The 21,944-nt window shown below is 39.0% G+C and overlaps 1 protein-coding gene across 2 annotated transcripts in view; it reads left to right on the plus strand.

The window, feature by feature from the left end:
• The window catches only part of NAA25 (N-alpha-acetyltransferase 25, NatB auxiliary subunit), an 80,199-nt gene that overhangs the window by 2,415 nt on the left and 55,840 nt on the right, over positions 1–21,944 (plus strand). The window contains exons 2-7 of one of the 2 annotated variants that reach the window (XM_049619927.1): positions 10,093–10,178; positions 11,367–11,505; positions 14,814–14,932; positions 19,575–19,649; positions 21,113–21,220; positions 21,513–21,591. In XM_049619927.1, the coding sequence (XP_049475884.1) occupies positions 10,093–10,178; positions 11,367–11,505; positions 14,814–14,932; positions 19,575–19,649; positions 21,113–21,220; positions 21,513–21,591 (606 nt within the window). The remainder of the gene's footprint in view (positions 1–10,092; positions 10,179–11,366; positions 11,506–14,813; positions 14,933–19,574; positions 19,650–21,112; positions 21,221–21,512; positions 21,592–21,944) is intronic. The other variant, XM_049619926.1, reaches the window with a different exon arrangement.

Consider the following 21,944-nt stretch of genomic DNA (forward strand, 5'->3'; position numbering starts at 1 on the left):
GACTTCGGCTCAGGTCATGATCTCACTGTTTGTGAGTTCGAGCCCCGCCATCGGGCTCTTTGCTGACAGCTCAGCCTGGAACCTGATTCTGTGTCTTCCCCTTCCTCTGCCCTTCCCCTGCTCGCATGCTCTCTCTCTCTCAAAAATAAACATTAAAAAAAATTAAAAAAAAAAAAAAAGAATTCCAAAGCAATTAATATAAACCAGGAATAGGAAAAGAGAGGTTACCAACTGTCCCTTGTCTTCAGCACTTTTGACTTTTGACTTCCAGACTTTGGACAGCCCCTGCTTTTGTGTTTAAATATATTAGTCCCTAACCACTCTTGTTCCTTGAATTCAGAGGTTTATTAGCTGGTAAATGAAAAGCTTATGCTTGATACGTAGTGCTTGTCCATCAGTCAGAAGTTCAACAACTGTCAGGATTAATTGAGTGCTTATTTGTATGCTAACTGTCTTATTAGGTAGTAAGATTATTGTAATTATAGTGGTAAACTAAAAGTCAGAGATTAACTTGCTCAGAGTCGCAGTTATTAAGTTGCAGATCTGGGATTTGAACATAGGCATTGTCACTGAGAGCCCAGTTCTTCACTGAGTTCAGAATTAGCAGCATCACTATATTTGTATAGCACTATTTATACTGCCAACGTTTTAGCATTTTACAACTGTTGGAAACTTGCCTGTGACCTCAGCTCTTGCTGAATACTGTTTAGGGTAAAAGTGGACAGGGCTGTATGGGTGATTAACTGTGAAATTGTGGTCAGTTGAGATGTGGGTTAAAATTATATTTTCAGTGTCTAGGTTTGGAATAAGTTTTCAGAAATTTCATTAGTTGAAACATCTTCAGAGTGCATCTCATTACTCATAAATTGGTAAGTTTAGGTATTGTATTTTTGGTGTTTGAAAACCACCCCTGACCTTACTAGAGCACCTATTTTATTCGTTTTTCTTTTGCTAAAATTACTCTCCTGTGCTGTGTGGTTTTTCACAGATTTTGTATTCTCATGTGACTTGGTGAGCCCCAGTGCTTTCTTGTACCATTATTATTAATTTTAAACTGTTTTTAGTGGTTAGGGGAACAAGTGGGGTGGAAGTGATGGTCATGTATGGCACGTCATAAATTTGTGTAGAAATCAGGAATTACTAGGTCAGCAATTGCAAAATAGGGAAGTTTCAAAGAAAAAAAATTTCCCATATCCTTTGAATGCACATACACATTTATATTTACTTTCTGGGTGCAATATCTTTTGTTCTAATCTGTCCTACTGGCTTCCAGTCTTGCTGTAGTCTGGATCAGGTATAATATACTTCCTAGCTGTGTTTCCTGAATGATAATCACTTCTTTGGTGAGTTACCACGTTTCCCTTTGGTGCCTGGCCAACTCCAGGTAATTATTCTGCTGTAGTTCATTAGTAAATGCTCCTGAGTCCTCAGTCGAATGTGGTATTTATTCTGAATCTTCTGTTGGGCATTGTTAGCTCACGAGTTGTGTCCTGTTTTCCCCCAGGAATGGCAGGGCATCTTGGGGACTGAAGACCATCTTGCCCTTTTGTGGAAGAGTCACTTGGCACAACCTCTTTTCTTCTGTTTGGAAATTATTATGACCATTTAGAAAGCTCTGACTTAGATCTCTACATTCTAAAAGGATTTAATTTCATTTAATTTAATTAATTCATGGGGCGCCTGGGTGGTTCAGTAGGTTGGGCGTCAGATTTCGGCTCAGGTCATGATCTCGCGGTGTGTAAGTTCAAGCCCTGCGTAGGGCTCTGTGCTGACAGGTCACAGCCTGGAGCCTGCTTCGGATTCTGTCTCTCCCCTTCTCTCTGCCCCTCCCCCACTCATGCTCTCTCTCTCAAAAATGAATAAATGTTTAAAAAATTAAATATTAAAAAAATTTTAATTAATTCATTTTCTTAAATATTTATTTTTGAGAGAGAAAGAGAGAGAGAGTGAGAGTATGCGTGCAGGCAAGTGGGGGAGGGGCAGAGAGAGGGGGGAACAGAGGATCTGAAGTGGGCTCTGTGCTGACACGGGGCTCCAACTTGGGAATCTCGAGATTATGACCTGAGCTGAAGTCAGATGCTCAACTGACTGAGCCAGCCAGATGCCCCCCTAAAAGCATTTTAGACTTAAAGATTTTAATGCACAGGGGCTCTCAGGTGGCTCAGTTGGTTGAACAACTGACTCTTGATTTCAGCTATCAGCACAGAGCCCACTTGGGATTCTCTCTGCACCCCTCTCCTTTTCATGTGCTCTCTCTCAAAATAAACAAACAAACATGAAAAAATTTTAATGCACAGAAAATTCTTTTTTTTTTTTTTAACATTTATGTATTTTTGAGAAGAGGTGGGAGAGGGGCAGAGAGAGAGACAGAGAGACACAGAATTGGAAGCAGGCTTCAGGCTCTGAGCTGTCAGCACAGAGCCTAACATGGGGGCTCGAACCTGCGAACCATGAGATCATGACCTGAGCTGAAGTCAGACACTTAACTGATGAGCCACCCAGGCTCCCCTGCACAGAAAATTCTTAAAAGAATACATAGAATAGAACATAAAGCATAGGGCAAGATTTATAGACTAATGCTTTTCATGTTATGCTCTTATGAACTATTTGGATTTTTTTTTTTTTTTTTTTTTTTACCATCACTTGCACAATTTTTGTTATTTAAAAAATTAGTTGAGGGGTGCCTGGGTGACTCAGTCGGTTAAGCATCTGACTGGATTTTGGTTCAGGTCTCATGGTTCATAGGTTTGAGCGCCACATCAGGCTCCATGCTAGTGGTGTGCAGCAAGATTTTGCAAAAACTTTTAATAGAATGAAGCCATCGCTAATACTTGGTTCTTTGAACTTCCTGTTGTGGTCACTTTGCATGCATATATCTCTCCTTTCCCTGATACATTACCTCAATTTCTAGAAGATTGTCTTTTTCTCCGCCCCCCCCCCCCCCCCCCCCCCCATGCAGTTTGTTAATTTATGTATTCCTTTCTTCATTCAGCTTATTTATTGAGAGCCCAATATGTGCTAGGCACAATGTAGATTCGGGGAGTGAGTGAGTACCGAATAGCACAGCATAGACATGGTTTCAGCTTTCAAGAAGCTTGTGGTTTCAACAGTTTTGTTTTTTTCAATAGAGTTTTAAAAGATAATGTTACACATAATCAATACATTTGTGTTAAGGGCTTTGAAGGAACAATATAGGTTCCCATGAGTGCATACAAATGTGCATCTCAGCCATTGGGGACAAGACAAGAACAGGTTCTCTGTGGAAGTGACATTTTAAGAAGAGTAGAGGTTAGTCAGGCAGTGAGTGTAGCAGTGTAGAGATTGGTGAGATGAGGCTACATGGGTAGACAAACTCAGCATTGTAAGCTATTTTAAGAATTTTGAAGTTTGTGGTTCTCCTGGGTGGCTCAGTCGGTTAAGCATCCGACTTCAGTTCAGGTCGTGATCTTGCGGTTTGGGAGTTTGAGCCCTGTGTTGGACTCTGTGCTGACAGCTCGGAGCCTGAAGTCTGCTTCGGAATCTATGACTGCCCCTCTCTCTGCCCCTCTCCTGCTCATGCTCTGTCTCTCTGTCTCTCAAAAAATAAATGTTAAAAAATTAAAAAAAAGAATTTTGAAATTTGTTTTAAAGACAGTGAGAAGCACCAAAGAGATTAACCAGGAGAGTGGGGTGATCAGGCTTGCATTTTAAAAGGATAGTCCCCCCACCTTTTTTTAATTAGGTAGGGTCCACACCCAGCATGAGACTTGAACTCATGACCCTGGGATCAAGAATCACATGCTCTACCAACTGAGCCAGGCAGATGCCCCTAAAAAGATTGGGAGAAATAGGCTAAAAGGGGGGGGGGGCAAATGTAGACGGTGAGGTAATCAGGAGCTATTATTCATTTTTATTTATTTTTTAAAATTTAAGTTTATTTTGAGAGAGAAAGCATGAGTCAGGGAGGGGCAGAGAGAGAGGGAGAGAGAATCCCAAGCAGGCCCCATGTTGTTAGTGCAGAGCCCGATGTGGGGCTCTAACTTCTGAACTGTGAGATCATGACCTGAGCTGAAGTCAGACGCTTAACTGACTGAGCCACCCAGGCACCCGCATCGTTCATTTTTAAATTTAACCTTTCCTGCAGTCTTGCACTTAGTACATATTTAACAAAAGTTTGTTGACTGAAAGAATGTTTCACCTACAATTTGTACTCTTGGTAAAAGCAAGTCTTCTAAAACATTCAGGATTTTAAGCAAAGGACATTGTAATTAATTAATTATTTTATTAATGTTTATTTCTGAGAGAGAGAGAGAGAGACAGAGCATGAGTGGGGGAGGGGCAGAGAGAGAGGGAGAGAATCTGAAGCAGGCTCCAGGCTCTGAGCCATCAGCACAGAGCCCGATGCAGGGCTCAGACCCATGGACTGCGAGATCATGTTCTGAGCTGAAGTTAGGCGCTTAACCAACTGAGCCACCCAGGTGCCCCCAAGGACATTGTAATTTAAAGGTGGGGCTATGTTTAGGTGCCTTGAGTGACTCAGTTGGTTATCTGACTCTTGGTTCTGGTTCAGGTCATGATCTCCTGGTTCATGGGATCGAGGCCCACATTGGGCTCATGCTGACAGTGCGGAGCTTACTTGGGATTCTGTCTTACCTCTCTTACCTCTCCCCACTCGTGCTTGCACTTTCTCTCTCGAAATAAACAAACTGAAGAAAAAACGATGGAGTTATGTTGTATTCAGTCTTTTTTTCTAAATTGGAGCAATATCTTTGATAGTCTTTTTGATAGTCTCTTGCCAATGATTTGACTCCTTGTTTCCCAAATTTGTTTCATTTTTCTACCCCATTTGATGATTCCAGCTCTATTATAATATCATCTATACTATTACGTATTTAATAGTTTTTTCTAAGTTGATTTTTAACTTAAAGTTATTAAAAAAATTTTTTTAACATTTATTTATTTTTGAGAGACAGAGCAAGACAGAGCACAAACAGAAGGACAGAGAGAGAGGGAGACAGAATGTGAAGCAGGCTCCAGGCTCTGAGCTGTCAGCACAGAGCCCGAAGCGGAGCTCAAACGCACAGACCTCTATCTAGATCATGACCTGAGCTGAAGTCAGAGGCTTAACTGACTGAGCCACCCAGGCGCCCCTAACTTAAAGTTATTTAAAAATAATGTATATCATTATCCTTAATGGAGGACCTGTCGCTTGTGCTGAGAAAAAAAGGCCACAAAATAAGTAAGATGAAAACAATACAATGGTGTTGGAGTCTTTACTAGATTCTGATACTTTTGTGAAACTCTGAGGTCTTTTCCTTCGTCATTAAAAAACATTAGAAAGTATTAAAGAAGTGGGGTTCTTGGCGGCCTCAGTTGGTGGAGACGTGACTCTTGATCTTAGGGTTGTGAGTTCAAGCCCCATATTAGGTGTAGAGATTACTTGAATATCTTAAAAAAAAAAATACTAAAGAAGTGACGGGCTAACACTGAACTGAGACGGTCTCCTTAATATAAGGGAAACATTGGAACAGGTCTGGTTTCTCACTGCGTCATCTAGTGCTGACTGCAAGGGCAGCTTAAAAAACGTGTCACTGAGGATGGCACCCATTCTTTGAAAACTTTGCTTTCACTTATGCATCATTATCTTATTGTTTCCTAGGCCTGATTTGTAAATGGCTGATTTTGGCTTAACTCTTATTTTATTATTTTTTAAAATTTTTATTATTTTTTAATGCTTATTTACTTTTGAGAGAGACAAAGACAGAGAATGCGAGTGAGTTAGGGGCAGAGAGAGAGGGAGATACAGATCTGAAGCAGGATCCAGGCTCCGAGCTGTCAGCACAGAGCCCGATGTGGGGCTCAAACTCATGAAATGTGAGATAACCTGAGCTGAAGTCGGCTGCTCAACCAACTGAGCCGCCCAGGCGCCCCGGCTTAACTCCTATTATTATGGGAACAACACCAGTCCTCAGGGTCAAAAACCACAGTTACCCTTGAGTAAATTTTAAAACAACTTACTAAAAAGACAGACTTAGGATATCATATTTATTGGCCTGTTAGCTCCAAGGGCTAGATAATTTATATTCCAGAGTTAGTAATGTAGAATGAAAATAGACTTTTCCCACCTCACCATCCAGGAAGGGGGAGTCTGACAGCAGACTGGCTGAATGTAGAGGAGTGTCTTAGTTAAAACTGTTTTGGGTGCAAGGAGCAGAAGAAACTCATTGACACAAGCTCAAGGAAGAGGTTGCTATAAGTCCTGGTGGGATCTTAGTGTAGGAATGTAGTGTTCAGGGGCTGATGGAAACTGGAGAGCTGTCAGGATCTAAGGCTTTTTTTCCAGATTTTCATCTTTGTTTTTATCTGTGTGTGTTTATTTTCAGCTTGGTTCTTCAGACTAGTTTTTCCCTCCTTACTCATCAGTTTACCCAGGGCCCAACATGTTGGCTTGGCCCACACCAAGATGTGACCTCTCCCCGCAAGCTTAAGTTAATCAGCACTGCCCTGCTCCCAATCTTTTGATAAAGTGACATTTTAAATTCTTTTATAAAAGTTATGTAAATGAAGAGGCAAGAGATAACTCCTTTTCTTCACTCTCCATCAACCACTTTGCATCCCCTAAGTCTCCTTCAAAATGGAAATTGTGACTGGTAATGTCAGAATATTTATTGCCTTCCAAATGAGGTTTCTCTATAGCTTTCTGACTCTGGCTTTGTGACTCAGTGGTGCAGTTATAGATTACCAGGGAGAAACCTGATTTACCCTTTGGTTAAATATCCACCTCATTTGGTGTAGTTATGAGCTCTAGATATGGTCATCTAATCATCCCCCTGCAGCAGAGGTAGTGGAAATCATTTCCAGAGAAGCGGGCATGGGCAGGTAGGGACTGAGGGAAAAGTTGAATACCCTTCTAGTCCCGACTTCTGGTCTCATCCATTTATGGGCCGATCCTCAGACCTGGGGTCTCATCAAGGATTTTTTATTTTTTAATATTTATTTATTTTTTGGAGAGTGCAAGCAGGGGAGGGGCAGAGAGAGGGGGACAGAAGATCCGAAGTGGGCTCTGCCCTGACAGGCTGACAGCAGCGAGCCTGATACGGGGCTCGAAAACCTCTAGATCCTGACCTGAGCTGAAGTTGGATGCTCAACCTACTGAGCACCCAGGTGCGCCTCATCAAGGGCATTTAATTACTGTTGGAGAAGGCTTCAGGGTATGCCCTATGAACCTAGAGTCTTGCAGGAATGAGTCAGAAGTGATTTGGAACTGACTCAGAAAGAGATCAGCATCAAGTTTTTAGGAAGAGAAAGTGTCCTTTATTGAGCTGAAATGTCTCTTGTCAGGTATTCTGTGAGGACAAATGGTGGCATATTGGCTGAGCTATTTAAGAAAACTGGTGTTAGATATTTGGGTATTCAGGCCAAGATTGTATGCATTTATTTATTTAGTTAGTTAGTTCTTTAGTCTGTCCACCTGAGTGTTTGATCAGAGGCCTGAAAGTTTTTGATCTTCCTTTCTAGCTTCCCTGCAGAGTAAAGCTGCTTCTTCTTTTTTTAAGTGTATTTATTTATTTTGAAAGGGAGAGAGCACACGATCAGGGGAGGGGCAGAGAGGAGGAGAGAGAGAATCCCAAGCAGCTATCAGCGTGGAGCCCATTGTGGGGTTCGAACTCACGAACTGTGAGATCATGACCTGAGCCGAAACCAAGAGTTGGATGCCCAACCAACTGAGCCACCCATGTGCCCCCAGAGTATAAAGCTTCTTAATTTTTTCACCTAAGCATTCTTGGTGCTCATCAGTGTTACATGGATTGAAGAAGGTCTGAAGAGAGGAAACTCGTGTTCATGTGATTGTTTTCAGTTTTAGTAAAGTATTCATTGGAGAAAAATTGAATTTATTAGGTAAAATGATAGTCTATTTCTGTTATTTGGGAAACTCTGGGCCACCAGGGCCATAGATTATTTTGAGTTGTTTATGCTTTCTTTGTCCCTATGCTGATTTGGGACCTTGATGGACAGAGAGGTACTATTAGAGGTAGTAGATTGCGAACTGGCCTGTGTTCAGTCATCTTTCTATATTTAGAATTGACAGCTACCACCCTGTTTCCCACTTGTAACACTTCTCACTTTCCTTTTATATACATATACACACACACACACGCACACATTTTATCAATATGCTATATTTGTTAGAGCAGTTTTAGGGTTATAGAAAAATGAGTGAAAAAGTATAGTGCCTGTATATTCCTACACTCCCACCTCTACCCCCAGTTTCCCCTGTTGTTAATATCTTGATTCAGTGTGGTACTTTGTTTCAGTTGCTGAGCCAATATGATAGTTTATTATTCTTTTTTAAAGTTTATTTATTCTGAGAGAGAAACAGTGCAAGCAGGGAGGAGCAGAGAGACGGAGAGACAGAATTGCAAGCAGGCTCTGCCCTGTCAGTGCAGAGCCCAATGCAGGGCTCAAACTTAGGAACTGTGAGATCATGACCTGAGCTGAGATGAAGTGTCAGACGCTTAACTGACTGAACTATCCAGGTGCCCCAATATATTGGATAGTTTATTTTTAACTAATGTTTATGGTTTTCTAATTTACATTAGGGTTCATTCTTTGTGTCATACCTTCTGTGGGTTTTGACAAAAGTATGTTGACCTATATCCATCATTACGGTATCATATAGAATGGTTTCCCTGCCTTAAAAATCCCCTGTGCTCCACCCATTCATCTCTCCCCCAGCCTCTGGCAACCATTGATTGTTTCACTGTCTCTATAATTTTTGCCTTCTTTAGAATGCCTTATAGTTGGAATCATATAGTATGTAGCCTTGTCAGATTGGCTTTTTTTTTTTTTTTCAAGTTTTATTTATTTTTGAGAGAGAGAGGGAGACACAGAATCTGAAGCAGGCTCCAGGCTGTGAGCTGTCAGCACAGAGCCCGATGCGGGGCTCGAACTCACAGACTGTGAGACCATGACCTGAGCTGAAGTCAGACGCTTAACTGACGAAGCCACCCAGGCGCCCCTCAGATTGGCTTCTTTCACTTAGCAATATGCATTTTGAAGATCCTTCTTGTTTTTTTGTGCCTTGATAGCTCATTTCTTTGTATTGCTGGATAATATTCCATTGTATGGATGTACCACATTTTGATTATCCATTGGCCCATTGAAGGACATCTTGGCTGCTTCCGAGGCTTGGTAGTTATGAATAAAGCTGCCATAAACATTTGTGTGCAGGCTTTTGTGTGGAGGTAAGTTTTCAGCTTACTTGGGTAGAGACCAAGGAGCACGATTGCTGGATCTCAAGGCAGAGTAGTATGTTTAGTGTGTGAAGAACCTGGCAAACTGTTTTCAAGGTGTGTGTACCATTTACATTCCCAGTAGTACTGGGTGAGAGGCACTGATGCTCCATGTACTCACCAGCATTTGATCCATAACTTATTTTGAGTTATCTGTGCCTCATCTGCTCCTACCCTGATTTGGGACCTTGATGAGCAAAGAGGGACTTGGTGTGGTAGTAGTAGTAGTAAGTTGTGAACTGGCTTGTGTTTAAGTCATCTTTCTGTATTTAGAATTGACAGCTACCTCCATTTCCCATTTATGACACTTCTTTTCTTTTCATTTTGTTTTATTTTTTATATGTTTTTAAATGTTTATTTATTTTTGAGAGAGAGACAGACAGACAGACAGACACACACACACAGATCTGAAGCAGGCTCCAGGCTCTGAGCTGTCAGCACAGAGCCAGACATGGGGCTTGAACTCCTGAGACGTGAGATAATGACCTGAGCCGAAGTCACATGCTAAACCAATTGAGCCACTCAGGCACCTCTCATTTTCTTTTAGATCTTAGTCTTGAAATTAATCTTTGCTTTTGTTAGACTTTTGGATAATAATTGATTCCTATTTTTACTTAACTCAATTTTTATAACAGGTCTGAGAGATGACTATAGGAATATAAGATTGTATTCTGGATCATCCTAACCATTTAGAGTTAAAATTAACACCATGATGTTTTTGATACTGAATTAAGATACTTTATGAAACGTCTGATGACAGCCTATGCATTTTTCCTATCTTTTGAAGGAATATAATAACTATCGTAATTTGTTTTCGTAGATTATCTTGATAATGGTAATAATAAAATGGCAATTCAGCAAGCAGATAAATTGTTGAAGAAACATAAGGATCTTCATTGTGCTAAGGTAAATTCATTTGCCCTTGACTTACATATTTGGTGGATTATATATTGTAACCTTAAAAAGAAAAAGATGTTTAATCCCTTTAGTGACTCTGTTCAGGGTTTGTCCCCACCCCCCAGGGTATTTTTTTTTTTTTTGAAGATTTTATTTTATTATTATTTTTTGTTTGTTTTTGAGAGGCCGTGAGCAGGGGAGGGGCAGAGAGAGAGGGAGACAGAATCTAAAGCAGGCTCTGTGCTGTCAGTGTAAAGCCCGATGTGGGGCTTGACCCCATGAATGGTGAGATCGTGACCTGAGCTGATGTTAATTAATTAATTTTTTAAAAAATGTTTCCTCAGTTTTGAGGGAGACAGAGGGAGGGAGGGAGGATGAATGGGGGAAGGGCAGAGAGAAAGGGGGACAGAGGATCAGAAGCAAGCCAGCAAGTAGGCTCTGAGCTGACAGCAGTGAACCTGACGTGGGACTTGAACTCATGAACTGTGAGATCATGACCTGAGTGGAAGTTGGATGCTCAGCCGACTGAGCCACCCGCCGCCCCTAAAGATTTAATTTTTTTTTTTTTAATTTTTTTTTTTAACATTTTTATTTATTTTTGAGACAGAGACAGAGCATGAATGGGGGAGGGGCAGAGAGAGAGGGAGACACAGAATCAGAAGCAGGCTCTAGGCTCTGAGCCGTCAGCACAGAGCCCAACGCGGGGCTCGAACTCACAGACTGTGAGATCGTGACCTGAGCCGAAGTCGGACGCTTAACCGACTGAGCCACCCAGGCGCCCCAAGATTTAATTTTTAAGTAATGTCTATACCTAACATGGGGCTTGAACTCACAGCCCTGAGGTCAAGAGTCATATGCTCTACTGACTAAGCCAGCTGGGCTCCCCTTGAAGACATTTGTTTTTCTGATTACTTAAATGCCATAAATAGTATTTAATTACAAGCTAGCTGTTTATTTCTTTGGATATAGCTAACTTAATTATATTATTTTGACAGACTTTTTTTTAAACAGTGTCGTTACATCTTAATATGAAACTAGGAAAGAATCTTGATTTGTTGATATTTTTGGTAAAATATGGTTTACTTGATTAGACCTAGGCATGCCTTACAACTTATGTTGTGTTTTTGAATTCACCTTGTTTTGTTCATATTTTCTTTTCTGTCCTTTTAAAATGAATTTGTCTTTCTTTTGTATCAGGTTTTAAAGGCAATTGGTTTACAGAGAACTGGAAAGCAAGAGGAAGCCTTCACCTTGGCACAGGAGGTGGCGGCCCTTGAACCCACAGATGACAACTCGCTGCAGGCACTGACTATTCTCTACCGGGAGATGCATCGACGTATGTTTCTCGTTTTCATTGTTTTATTACTTTCATTATTTTTTTAATGTCTTATTTATTTTGAGAGAGAGAGCAAGCTGGGGAGGGGCAGAGAAAGAAGGGGACAGAGGATCCAAAGTAGGCTCTGTGTTGACAGCAGCGAGCCCAATGTGGGGCTTAAACTCACGAACTGTGAGATCACAACCTGAGCCGAAGTTGGATGCTCAGCTGACTGAGCCACCCGAGTGCCCCTTCTTTTTCATTGTTTTTAAACCTGAGCTTAAGGTTTTGGTTACTTCATAAATTTTTTTTAATGTTTATTTATTTTTGAGACCGAGAGAGAGAGAGAGAGAGAGGGAGAGAGAGAGAGAGAGAGAGAGAAAGAGAGAATGCACATGCGAGAGCTGGGGAGAGGCAGAGGGAGGGAGACACAGAATCTAAAGCAGTCTGTAGGCTCTGAGCTGTCAGCACAGATCCTGACTCGGGGTTCAAATCCAAGAGCTGTGAGATCATGACTTGAGCTGAAGTTAGATGGTTAACCGACTGAGCCATGAGGCACCCTGAGTTTTTGGTTATTTCTGATTGAGTTCTTTATTTTTCTGTTTTACTGATCACTCATGAGTTGAGTGGATGGCAATAGGTAAAATAATGCATTAACCATGATTTACAAAGACTGTAGGCAAAAAGGATATTTAATTTTATTTTTTTAAACATTTATTTATTTTTGAGAGAGAGCAAGGGGGGAGTGGGGCAGAGGATCCAAAGTGGGCTCCAAGCTGACAGCAGCAAGCCTGATGTGGGCTTGAACTCCTGAACCGTGAGATCATGACCTGAGCTGAAGTCTGATGCTCAACCAACTGGCCCACCCAGATGCCCTGGCAGAAAGGATATTTTGCATGTATTAGGATCCTTGAATTGGAATGAGGACTTGAGGTCAGTTTGTGGCATTTTGACTTATTAAATGGAAGAGTTACCCTTTTTTACTATTTGATATGGAAAATTTCAAACATAAATAAAACCAGAATAGCATAATAAGTCCCATTGTACTCCTTACCCACATTTAGCAGTCATTGTCATATGGCCAATTTTATCTATATCCCATCCCCCTCCCAGATTATTTGTAAGCCTATTGTAGATAGTCCACCATTTCACCTGTAAAGTTTCTCATTGTTGATTTCTCAAATCTTTTACTATGTAATAATACATATCTTCCATAATACATATTATAGAAGTACGTATTTTTGATGTGGAATAATGAACATTCATGGACCTACCAACCAACTTAATACTAAGATGCTTCCTGTGTGTTCTTCATCAGTCTTACTTCTTTTTTACCTTCCAAGATGTATTGGCTTTCCTGAATATATTTTATTGTCTTGCTTTTAAAAACATCTTTATCACATTTGTCTAAGTAATACTTTGTCAATTTCTTACTTTATTATTATTTATTATAACTTAGTTAATAAGTTATTTATTAATAGAAGTTATTATATTGATATAATTGTTAATGTAGTAATACCATATTAATTAGAACTTAATATAAATGTATTCATACTGTATATGTTCCGTGAGTTGCATGTTTCATCTAATATATACATACTTTTAGTTCATTCATTTTTACTATCACAAAACATTTTTCTCGGGGACTGCAGTCTAGAAGTAGAGATACTAAGTCCTAGGGTGTGTGTATGTTCAGCTTAAAGGTGAAGAAAAATAACGTCACCTTGTTTTCCAAATTTACTCTCCTAATACCGGTGTATAAGAGTTCCAAGTTGTTTCACATCCTTGTTAACACTTGCTATTCTTAGACTTTAAAAGTTTTGCCATCAGGGGCACCTGGGCAGCTCAGTTGGTTGACCGTCCGACTTTGGCTCAGATCATGATCTCAAAGTTCACGAATTCAAGCCCCGCATCTCACTGTGTGCTGACAGCTTAGAGCCTGGAGTCTGCTTTGGATTCTGTGTCTGCTTTCTCCCTCTCTGCCCCCATTGCCTTGTTAATGCTGTCTCTGTCTCTCTCTCTCTCTCAAAAGTAAACGTTAAAAAAAAATTAAAAGTTTTGCCATCAAATCATCATGTTGTAGACCTTAAAATATAGTTTTTATTCATCAGTTATTCCTCAGTAAAGCTGGAAAAAATAAAATTTTTGCCAACCTAGTGGGCAGAAAATGTTACGTTTTAGTTTTGTTTTTCATTTTTATAAAAGATAAAACTTAAGAGTTGAGGTATTGTATTTGATTATAGGGATTATGTTGATTTAGAGATATGGATTCTCTCCCAGTGTTTTTTAAAAAATCATTTATCTCACAAATATGGTTGAATTTTTTTTAATGTTTATTTGAGAGAGAGAGAGAGAGAGAGAGAGAGAGCATGAGCGGGGGAGGGGCAGAGAGAGAGGGAGACACAAAATCTGAAGTAGGCTCCAGGCTCTGAGCTGTTAGCACAGAGCCTGACGCAGGGCTTGAACTCACAGACTGCGAGATCATGACCTGAGCCAAAGTCGGACGCTCAACCGACTGAGCCACCCAGGCGTCCCTGGTTGAATGTTTTTCTATGAGAAGTATTATATCAGAAGCAAAGATTAAAGATGCTCTCTCTGCCCTTGTGTTACTCACAGTCTATAAGGGGAAATTCATGGGTGCCTGGCTGGCTCAGTTGGTACCGCATATGGCTCTTGATCTCAGGGTCATGAGTTCAAGCCCCATGTTGGGCATAGAGCTCAGTTAAAATAAAGGGAAATTGGTCAATAGACTGTATACTACATTATATGTTAATAAATGTTATAAGAGACTTACTACAAAGATTTAAAGATGGCAGAGGGGAGCAGTAATCAAACTGAGTAGAGGAGCACAGATGGTGCTCAGGGAAGGATTACATTTGAACTTGCACAATTCCTTGTAGAGAGGATTACATTTGAGTTGGGTTTTGGATGATGTTCATTGAGTAGAAAAGAAAGGAAAGGTGAATCCAGGCACAGGGAGCAGAGTAAAGGCATGGAGGTATGATATAGCACAGGGAGTCTAGTGGAACTACAAATAGTTTGGTGTGGCTAGAACATAAAGTGCTGGGGGAAAGAATTAGGAAGGAGAGAGAGGCGAGATTGTGGAGGGTCTTGTATATTGTAAGTGTGTTAGGGGAGGCCTGAGCTATTCCGTGCTTCATTGAATAATGCCTAACCAAGAGTAATGATCGGATGAGGCAAAACAAGTACTTTCTTCTTCCTTAATGGTAGGAGACATCGTATCCTCCAAAGGGGGGAGAAATTAAATGCTGTTAAGATTTAAGGTATACTTCAATAATTAAAGACTATCTTATTTCTCTTTATTCTAGCGGAGTTAGTTACAAAACTTTATGAGGCGGCTGTGAAGAAAGTTCCCAATAGTGAGGAGTATCACTCTCACCTCTTCATGGCTTATGCCAGAGTGGGCGAATACAAGAAAATGCAACAGGTAACTTTATCCTGGGTTGTGGGATTTGCTATTAGAGACTAAAATTTCTTTAAATGTGATTTAGTTGTAGGAGTGTGTGGGTGCATGTGTGTGTTTGCATATGTGTGTAATACTGAATCTATGTATTTGTGTGTGGAGATCAGGCATGTGTTTCCTTTGTATGTTTTAAGGATGAACTGTTATTCAAGTTCTTTAAGCATTTTCTTAGGGGAAATCTGATTGTTCTTTTGTGGCCTGATAGCATTTTTTATTCTGGTACGTTGGCTTCACATTGTCCCACTGCATGAAATTGCTGTTATATTTTTAGAAAATGGGCAGAAATCCCGGAATAAAAAATGAACAGACTATAGAAAGGCAAACTTTAAAGTTTACATTTAGGGGCATCTGGCTGGCTCAGTCGGTAGATCTTTGGGTTGTGATTTTGAGCCCCATGCTCCTTATAGAGATTACTTAAAAATAAAATCTTAAAGAAAAAGAAAGTTTACATCTAATTTATAAATTTAATTTTCTTTGTAGCCTGCTGAAATTTTTTAAATTCACCTGGGAAAAATCCCCACTGTTTGGAATACTTGTCTTTTTTGCAAAAGGCAGCTTATTTGCCACTTGGTACATTTTAGATGTTCCTTGTAGACATATGAAGAAGCCTCATGTGGACACATTTGGACTAGTGGGGGGGGGGGGGAAGTCAGCATCCCAGAGGAATGAAACTGTTAAGCCCATAGACGGTTATGATGTCAAGCTAGTATTTTAGAAATGTTTTGTTTGTGGGTACAATTTCTTCTGAAAACAAAGCTTTCTTACCTGGGTCTTTGTCTTACTCTTTACTTGAAGTATCAGACTATAACAATGGATGAGTTAGGGAGGGTGGAAGATCCTCTATTAAAATAAATCCTTTCTCCATAAAATTAATCTTCGTATTTGCTTATATGCAAGTTTTTAAATTGGAAAAATTTTATTCCCCAGATACAATTCTTTGAAGAAGTTTTATTTACTGATGGAGTTTATTCTCAGGAAAAATATTCAGAGATTGTAATTTTTCTTTTAATGTAAAGTGGGCATATATTTTAAAATTGGCAACTGACATACATATATATATACACACATGTACACATATGTATATATATACACATATATGTGTATATATGTATGTGTACATAATATATATGTCTTTAATATTTTTATTTCTAGGATTATGTTTAAAGTATATTAAATATTAATGGTAAAATGCAACATCCCACTCCTCTCAAATAGTACTGTATGTCTTTATTTGTTGACATAGAAAGATGTTCCTAATATATGTTAATGGGTAAAAAGTTGTAAAATGGCCTTCCCCTCTACCCCCTTCACATTTATGGTTCCTTAAAGGATATATCTGTAAGGTTATGTAACCAAAATGTTACCAGGCAGGATACAGGCCTATGGATACTTTTCTTTCTGTTAATTTCTTTCTTTCTTTTTTTTTTTTAAAGTTTTTATTCTGAGAGAGAGTGTGAGCAGGGGAGGGGCAGAGAGAGGGAGAGAGGGACTCCCAAGCAGGCTCTGCACCATCCACACAGAGCCTGATGTGGGGCTCGAACTCAAGAACCGTGGGATCATGGCTTGAGCTGAAACCAAGAGCCAGACTCTCAACTGACTGAGCCACTCAGGCGCACCGCCCCCCCCCCCCCTTTTAAAGTACATGTTAATTTTATGATACCACAATATGTTTTTGAAATACATATACACATGCAAAAAAATAACAAAATGATAAGTTCATGCAACAACAATATTAAGGTAAATAATCTGCCACTTGAATGGATTTTGTTTTTTATAGTTTGACTTTACATGTGGCCAAAGATGGACATACTTCTGCATCTTGCTCTTTGGAGCCACTGCTTTGATGTGGCTTAACAGTTTTGGATCTTTAATATATTGTAGCTATAGCTTGTTTTTACATTATTCTAATATATTGGAAGAATGGAGCATTCTAGTGTTAAATGTTTTAGAATGAAATGTCTAATTTTACCTTTTTTGCTGCTTAAGGTAGTTATAATTTCTTAGTATACATGTAGGATTATATTGAAAATGGTATGTCAGTCTGGGATAATAAGTAGTTTACAAATTAAATGTCAAGTTTCATGAGGGTGAGAGTTTTTATTTTGTTCACTGCTGAATCCTCAGTGCCTAGAATAGCATCTGCACAATAAATTTTTGTTAAAAAAACCAAATGATTAACCTGGTGGAGGTAGAAGGGAGGGAAGGTAAGGAATCAGAAAACTTAAGGACTTTTACTGACCCAAATGACATCCCTGGCAAGCAATATTTACAATCATCTTGGGGGAGCCTGGGTGGTTCAGTTGATTAAGCATCTGACTCTGGATTTCAGCTCAGGTCACAATCTTTTGGTTCGTGAGTTCGAGCCCCATATCAGGCTCTGTGCTGGCAGTATGGAGCCTTCTTGGGATTCTCTCTGCCCTTCTCTTGCTCACTCTCTCAAAATAAATAAACTTAAAAAAAAAAAATCATCTTGAATGAAGAGTTGCTAGATGTTCATATGGTGATTGGACTTTCTTTTTCTGTAAATGACATTCCTATTCTTTTGTCTTTACTCTTTTTTCTCTTTTCTTTCACATTTCCATATTCTGAGTCACCAATTCATAGCCATGTTTTTTAAACTTGTCTATCGTCAAAAGTTTCCTGTATCAGCAGAATATAAGTGTTGGCAAGATAGTAGGTTATGGGCATGAAATTTTTTTCTTATGTTTTGTGTTAAAAATTCATATTTTATATTCTACTTTTTATTTCTGCATGTCATTATAAAAATGTTTTCCTTCCCCAAATGATCAGGTAAAATAGATTTTCTAGCACTTTTCATTCAATTCCTCCAGAGTTTGGTGTTAGAAGCTGAAACCTTAAGCTATCTTAGGTTCTTCTAAACCTGCATGTCATATTGTTTCTACATCATCTTGACTCTTCCTCCACAGTGTCTTCGAGGTCTCTCTTCTATTTGATGTACCTCATCCTGGTGTAGTTCCTCGTTACCTCATCTCTTTCTATTTTCTTTCTTCATGGTCCAGTTAAAATATGTTCTTAGAAGAGTGTAGATGTGGGGCGCCTGGGTGGCGCAGTCGGTTAAGCGTCCGACTTCAGCCAGGTCACAATCTCGCAGTCCGTGAGTTCGAGCCCTGCATCGGGCTCTGGGCTGATGGCTCGGAGCCTGGAGCCTGTTTCCGATTCTGTGTCTCCCTCTCTCTCTGCCCCTCCCCCATTCGTGCTCTGTCTCTCTCTGTCCCAAAAATAAATTAAAAAAAAAAAAGAAGAAGAGTGTAGATGTGTACCTATTACTCTTTTACTCTGTAATAGCCTGATTTTTGAGTGCTTCACAATAAGGGTATCTCAGTTACTTTTCAGCCCCATTTCCCTACTAGTCCTCTTAATCCTTATTTTTAGCCAAATGTCCTATTTCTTCTTGTCAATATGTCTTTTTTTTCTTTAATATTTTTGTTCAGATTCATTTTACTCCTACTTAGAATTGATTCACTTACTTACCCACTCACCCTAAATGTTTGTATTTGTATATTTGTATCCTTACCTCCATCTTTGCCTGTAGACATACTGTTTGTCCTTCAAGGTTCATTTGGAAGACTGCTACTTTGAAGAAGGCTTTATCGATAAAGTTCCCTTCCCTACTTTCCCTTAAAGAAAGGAATAAACAACTTGCCTTTTTTTTTTTTTTTGGAAATAAAAGATATGATGTTTTTGTTGTATAGGACATTTTTTTTTGCCAAGTGTATATTTTAGTCATTTAAATATTTGTCTTATCTCTGTCTCTAGCTTCTAAATGCATTTGGGACCAAGTCTCAATCTTTCTATCATTGGCAGGAATAGACATTTCCTTCCACTTAATAGAGGCTCCGTGTACTTTTTCAAGTGTGTTGAAGATAGGCAAAACATTAAAAAAACATAAAATAGTAACTGTAATAACTAGCTGACTGATTTCTTGGCATTGATTACTAATTGGCTAATTATGGGAGGATTCTCAGTTATGCATGAGTAGATCTATTTTATTCCTTCTTGCCATGTCCCTGCTTTAAGTATTTCATATTATACATTTCACAATGAAAGAGTTCAGTTCTAGTTAATGATATCTTGGGTAAGAGTTCTAGTTAATGGTATCTTGGGAGAACCTGATTATTTTCCTAACCTAAGAATTACTGTTTTTTGAATAATGTCAGAGAAAACTTTTCTAATTTTAAAATTGAAATATACTGTCTGGATTTTTAAATTTGTTTTACTATAACTGGTTAGTGCAGTGCCTTTAGTAAAGTTTATTGGTGTACATTCATAAGCCAAATTTTGTGTTTGTCAGTAGTCTACCGGAACCATATTGGATTGCCAATATTTTCCAAAAATACTGGGCTTTAATTTGAAGAAATCTGGTTCAAAAGGTGAAATATTTCTGATGTTGGAAAATTTCACCTTTGTGATTACTTACATTGCTATCTACTAGAGAATATTCATCAAGTCACTAGGCATTTATAGTAACTGGGATATGTAGATGTGTTGCTATTCTCCTAGGAACTTCTTGCCACATATCTAGACCATTAATTGCCCTCTGTGTGACGTTTTCTAAATTAAGTATTTATGGCTCTCTGTCTTTCAGGCTGGCATGGCTCTATATAAGATTGTCCCCAAAAACCCTTACTACTTTTGGTCTGTGATGAGCTTAATTATGCAAGTGAGTATGGTATTCAGAATGGAATTGAGATTTGTTTTTATTTTTGTATATAGTTGTCCTAATTTGTCTTCTGAACATCTTGGGTAATGTGTTATAGCATGTGTCAAATAGGGACTTTCCATATTGTCAGTTGACTTTTTGAGTTGGGGAGTTTTGGCATTTATTCCTTATGAGTTGGTATATTGGTTTATTTGTGTGGAGCACAGACTGTATTTCCCCTGAATCTTAGATCTATTACTGGGTTATTTGATCAAATATGAGACTCGAAATGTTTGATATTTTGACTTGAGGTTTGTCTTTAAAACAGTATTGTTTGTTAGTGTACAAGTTATTGAACTGGATGGCCTCGTTCTATCAATTCTGGTTTTTGAGCCTCAGTTTCCTCTTTTGCAGAAGGGAGATGCTCATCTCCCAGAGCTACTGTAAGGACTAAAAGGAGATAGGGTATAAGAGAAGATGGGGAGGAAGGAGTTAAAATGTAGCAGTTCAGAACAGAAAGGCTCTGGGTTCAGACAGGTCTGCATTCATATACTGGCTTCAGCATATGTCTTAGAGAGCTGTTGGGGAATCTCTTAGTTTATCTGTGAGATAAGCATAATAGTTACTTTGAGTACTGAGGTTTGAGCAGAATCTCAGGCAATGTTAAAATTGTTAATATGTATTGATTTTTTTTTTTTTTTTAATTTATTTTTGGGACAGAGAGAGACAGAGCATGAACGGGGGAGGGGCAGAGAGAGAGGGAGACACAGAATCGGAAACAGGCTCCAGGCTCCGAGCCATCAGCCCAGAGCCTGACTCGGGGCTCGAACTCACGGACCGCGAGATCGTGACCTGGCTGAAGTCGGACGCTTAACCGACTGCGCCACCCAGGCGCCCCAAATATGTATTGATTTTAATTGTCAATCTAAGATCATCTTAATTATCCAAGCTACTAAGCTGTGTAAAATAGAAGGAATTGGAGTTTTCCCTTTAATATGTGAACATTTCAAAAAGACATCTGATAGGGGCACCTGGCCGGCTCAGTTGGTAGAGCATGCAATTCTTGTTGGGTGTAGAGATTACATAAATAAAATCTTAAAAAAAAAAAAAAGACACTTGAAAGGCTTTTCTCTTCAAACAACTGATGATACCCCTTACATGTAATAAACAGTGTAGGCATACCTACTGCTTCTTAATATAGTTCTAGAAAAATGTATGAATAACCTATTTAAAAGTTAGGCCATATTGTGGAAACTCAGTATGTCAAAAATATATAGGATAATAAATCTTTATTAAAAGAAATCTCTTCTAAGGCAAACCACTCTGTAATGTATCTTCGTGGCAAGTTCAAATTAGGTCTGATATTGGACATGGTGGAGTGATAAATACGTGCTGGGGTCCCAGTAATGGTCTGCCTGGTAATAATATAAATAGTGCAAGCAGGGGAGAAATTAGAATAGAACATTTATTTTTCTCTCCTACAGTCTATATCGGCACAGGATGAAAACCTCTCAAAAACGATGTTTCTGCCCCTCGCTGAGAGAATGGTAGAAAAAATGGTGAAAGAGGACAAGATAGAAGCTGAAGCTGAAGTGAGTAGTGGAAGCCCTCCTTTTGTATTCCCATGATTTGATATTGCTACCATGTGATGCTACAGTATTGTAAACTGCTGTCTTATTCCAGTTAGAGAGCTGGGCCTCACTCTTGCCTCTTGTGTAAAAGGAAGCTTTGGAAGCACCTAGCTTAGGTATCCGAACATTGTTACTGCTAATGTCATCTCATTTGAAGATAGTGTTCTTTTCTGTTAGGTAACTTTTGAAAGCATGCAAATGATTATATTGAGAAGTTTCAATGGCTGCATTTCTTGTTTGTTTTTTCTGTAAGGTTGAACTTTATTATATGATCCTGGAACGTTTGGGAAAGTACCAGGAAGCCTTAGATGTTATCAGAGGAAAATTAGGAGGTAATTTTTAAAGTTTTCTTTTTTTTCTTATTTAAACATGCAAAATACTTAATTGTGGAAAAATTTCTCCTTATACAGAAAAGTAAAGATATCAAGACATTAAAAAAAAAATCACGTGTGGTCATTTTATGTTCATATAGATTTTTCTGTATGTTGTACATTTACTTTTTAAAAATATTTTTGAATTGGAAATAATTTAGGAATTAAGAAAATTGAAGATGTCAGAAAGAGTATGACCTCTAACCCTTTGCCCTCAAAGTTCTTTGCCAGTCATTTGTTATGTATGTCCTTCTTTTTTTTTTAATTAAAAAAATTTTTTAGGGGCGCCTGGGTGGCGCAGTCGGTTAAGCGTC

The sequence above is a fragment of the Panthera uncia genome, assembly GCF_023721935.1.
Source record: "Panthera uncia isolate 11264 chromosome D3 unlocalized genomic scaffold, Puncia_PCG_1.0 HiC_scaffold_8, whole genome shotgun sequence".
In the NCBI taxonomy this organism is placed as follows: domain Eukaryota; kingdom Metazoa; phylum Chordata; class Mammalia; order Carnivora; family Felidae; genus Panthera; species Panthera uncia.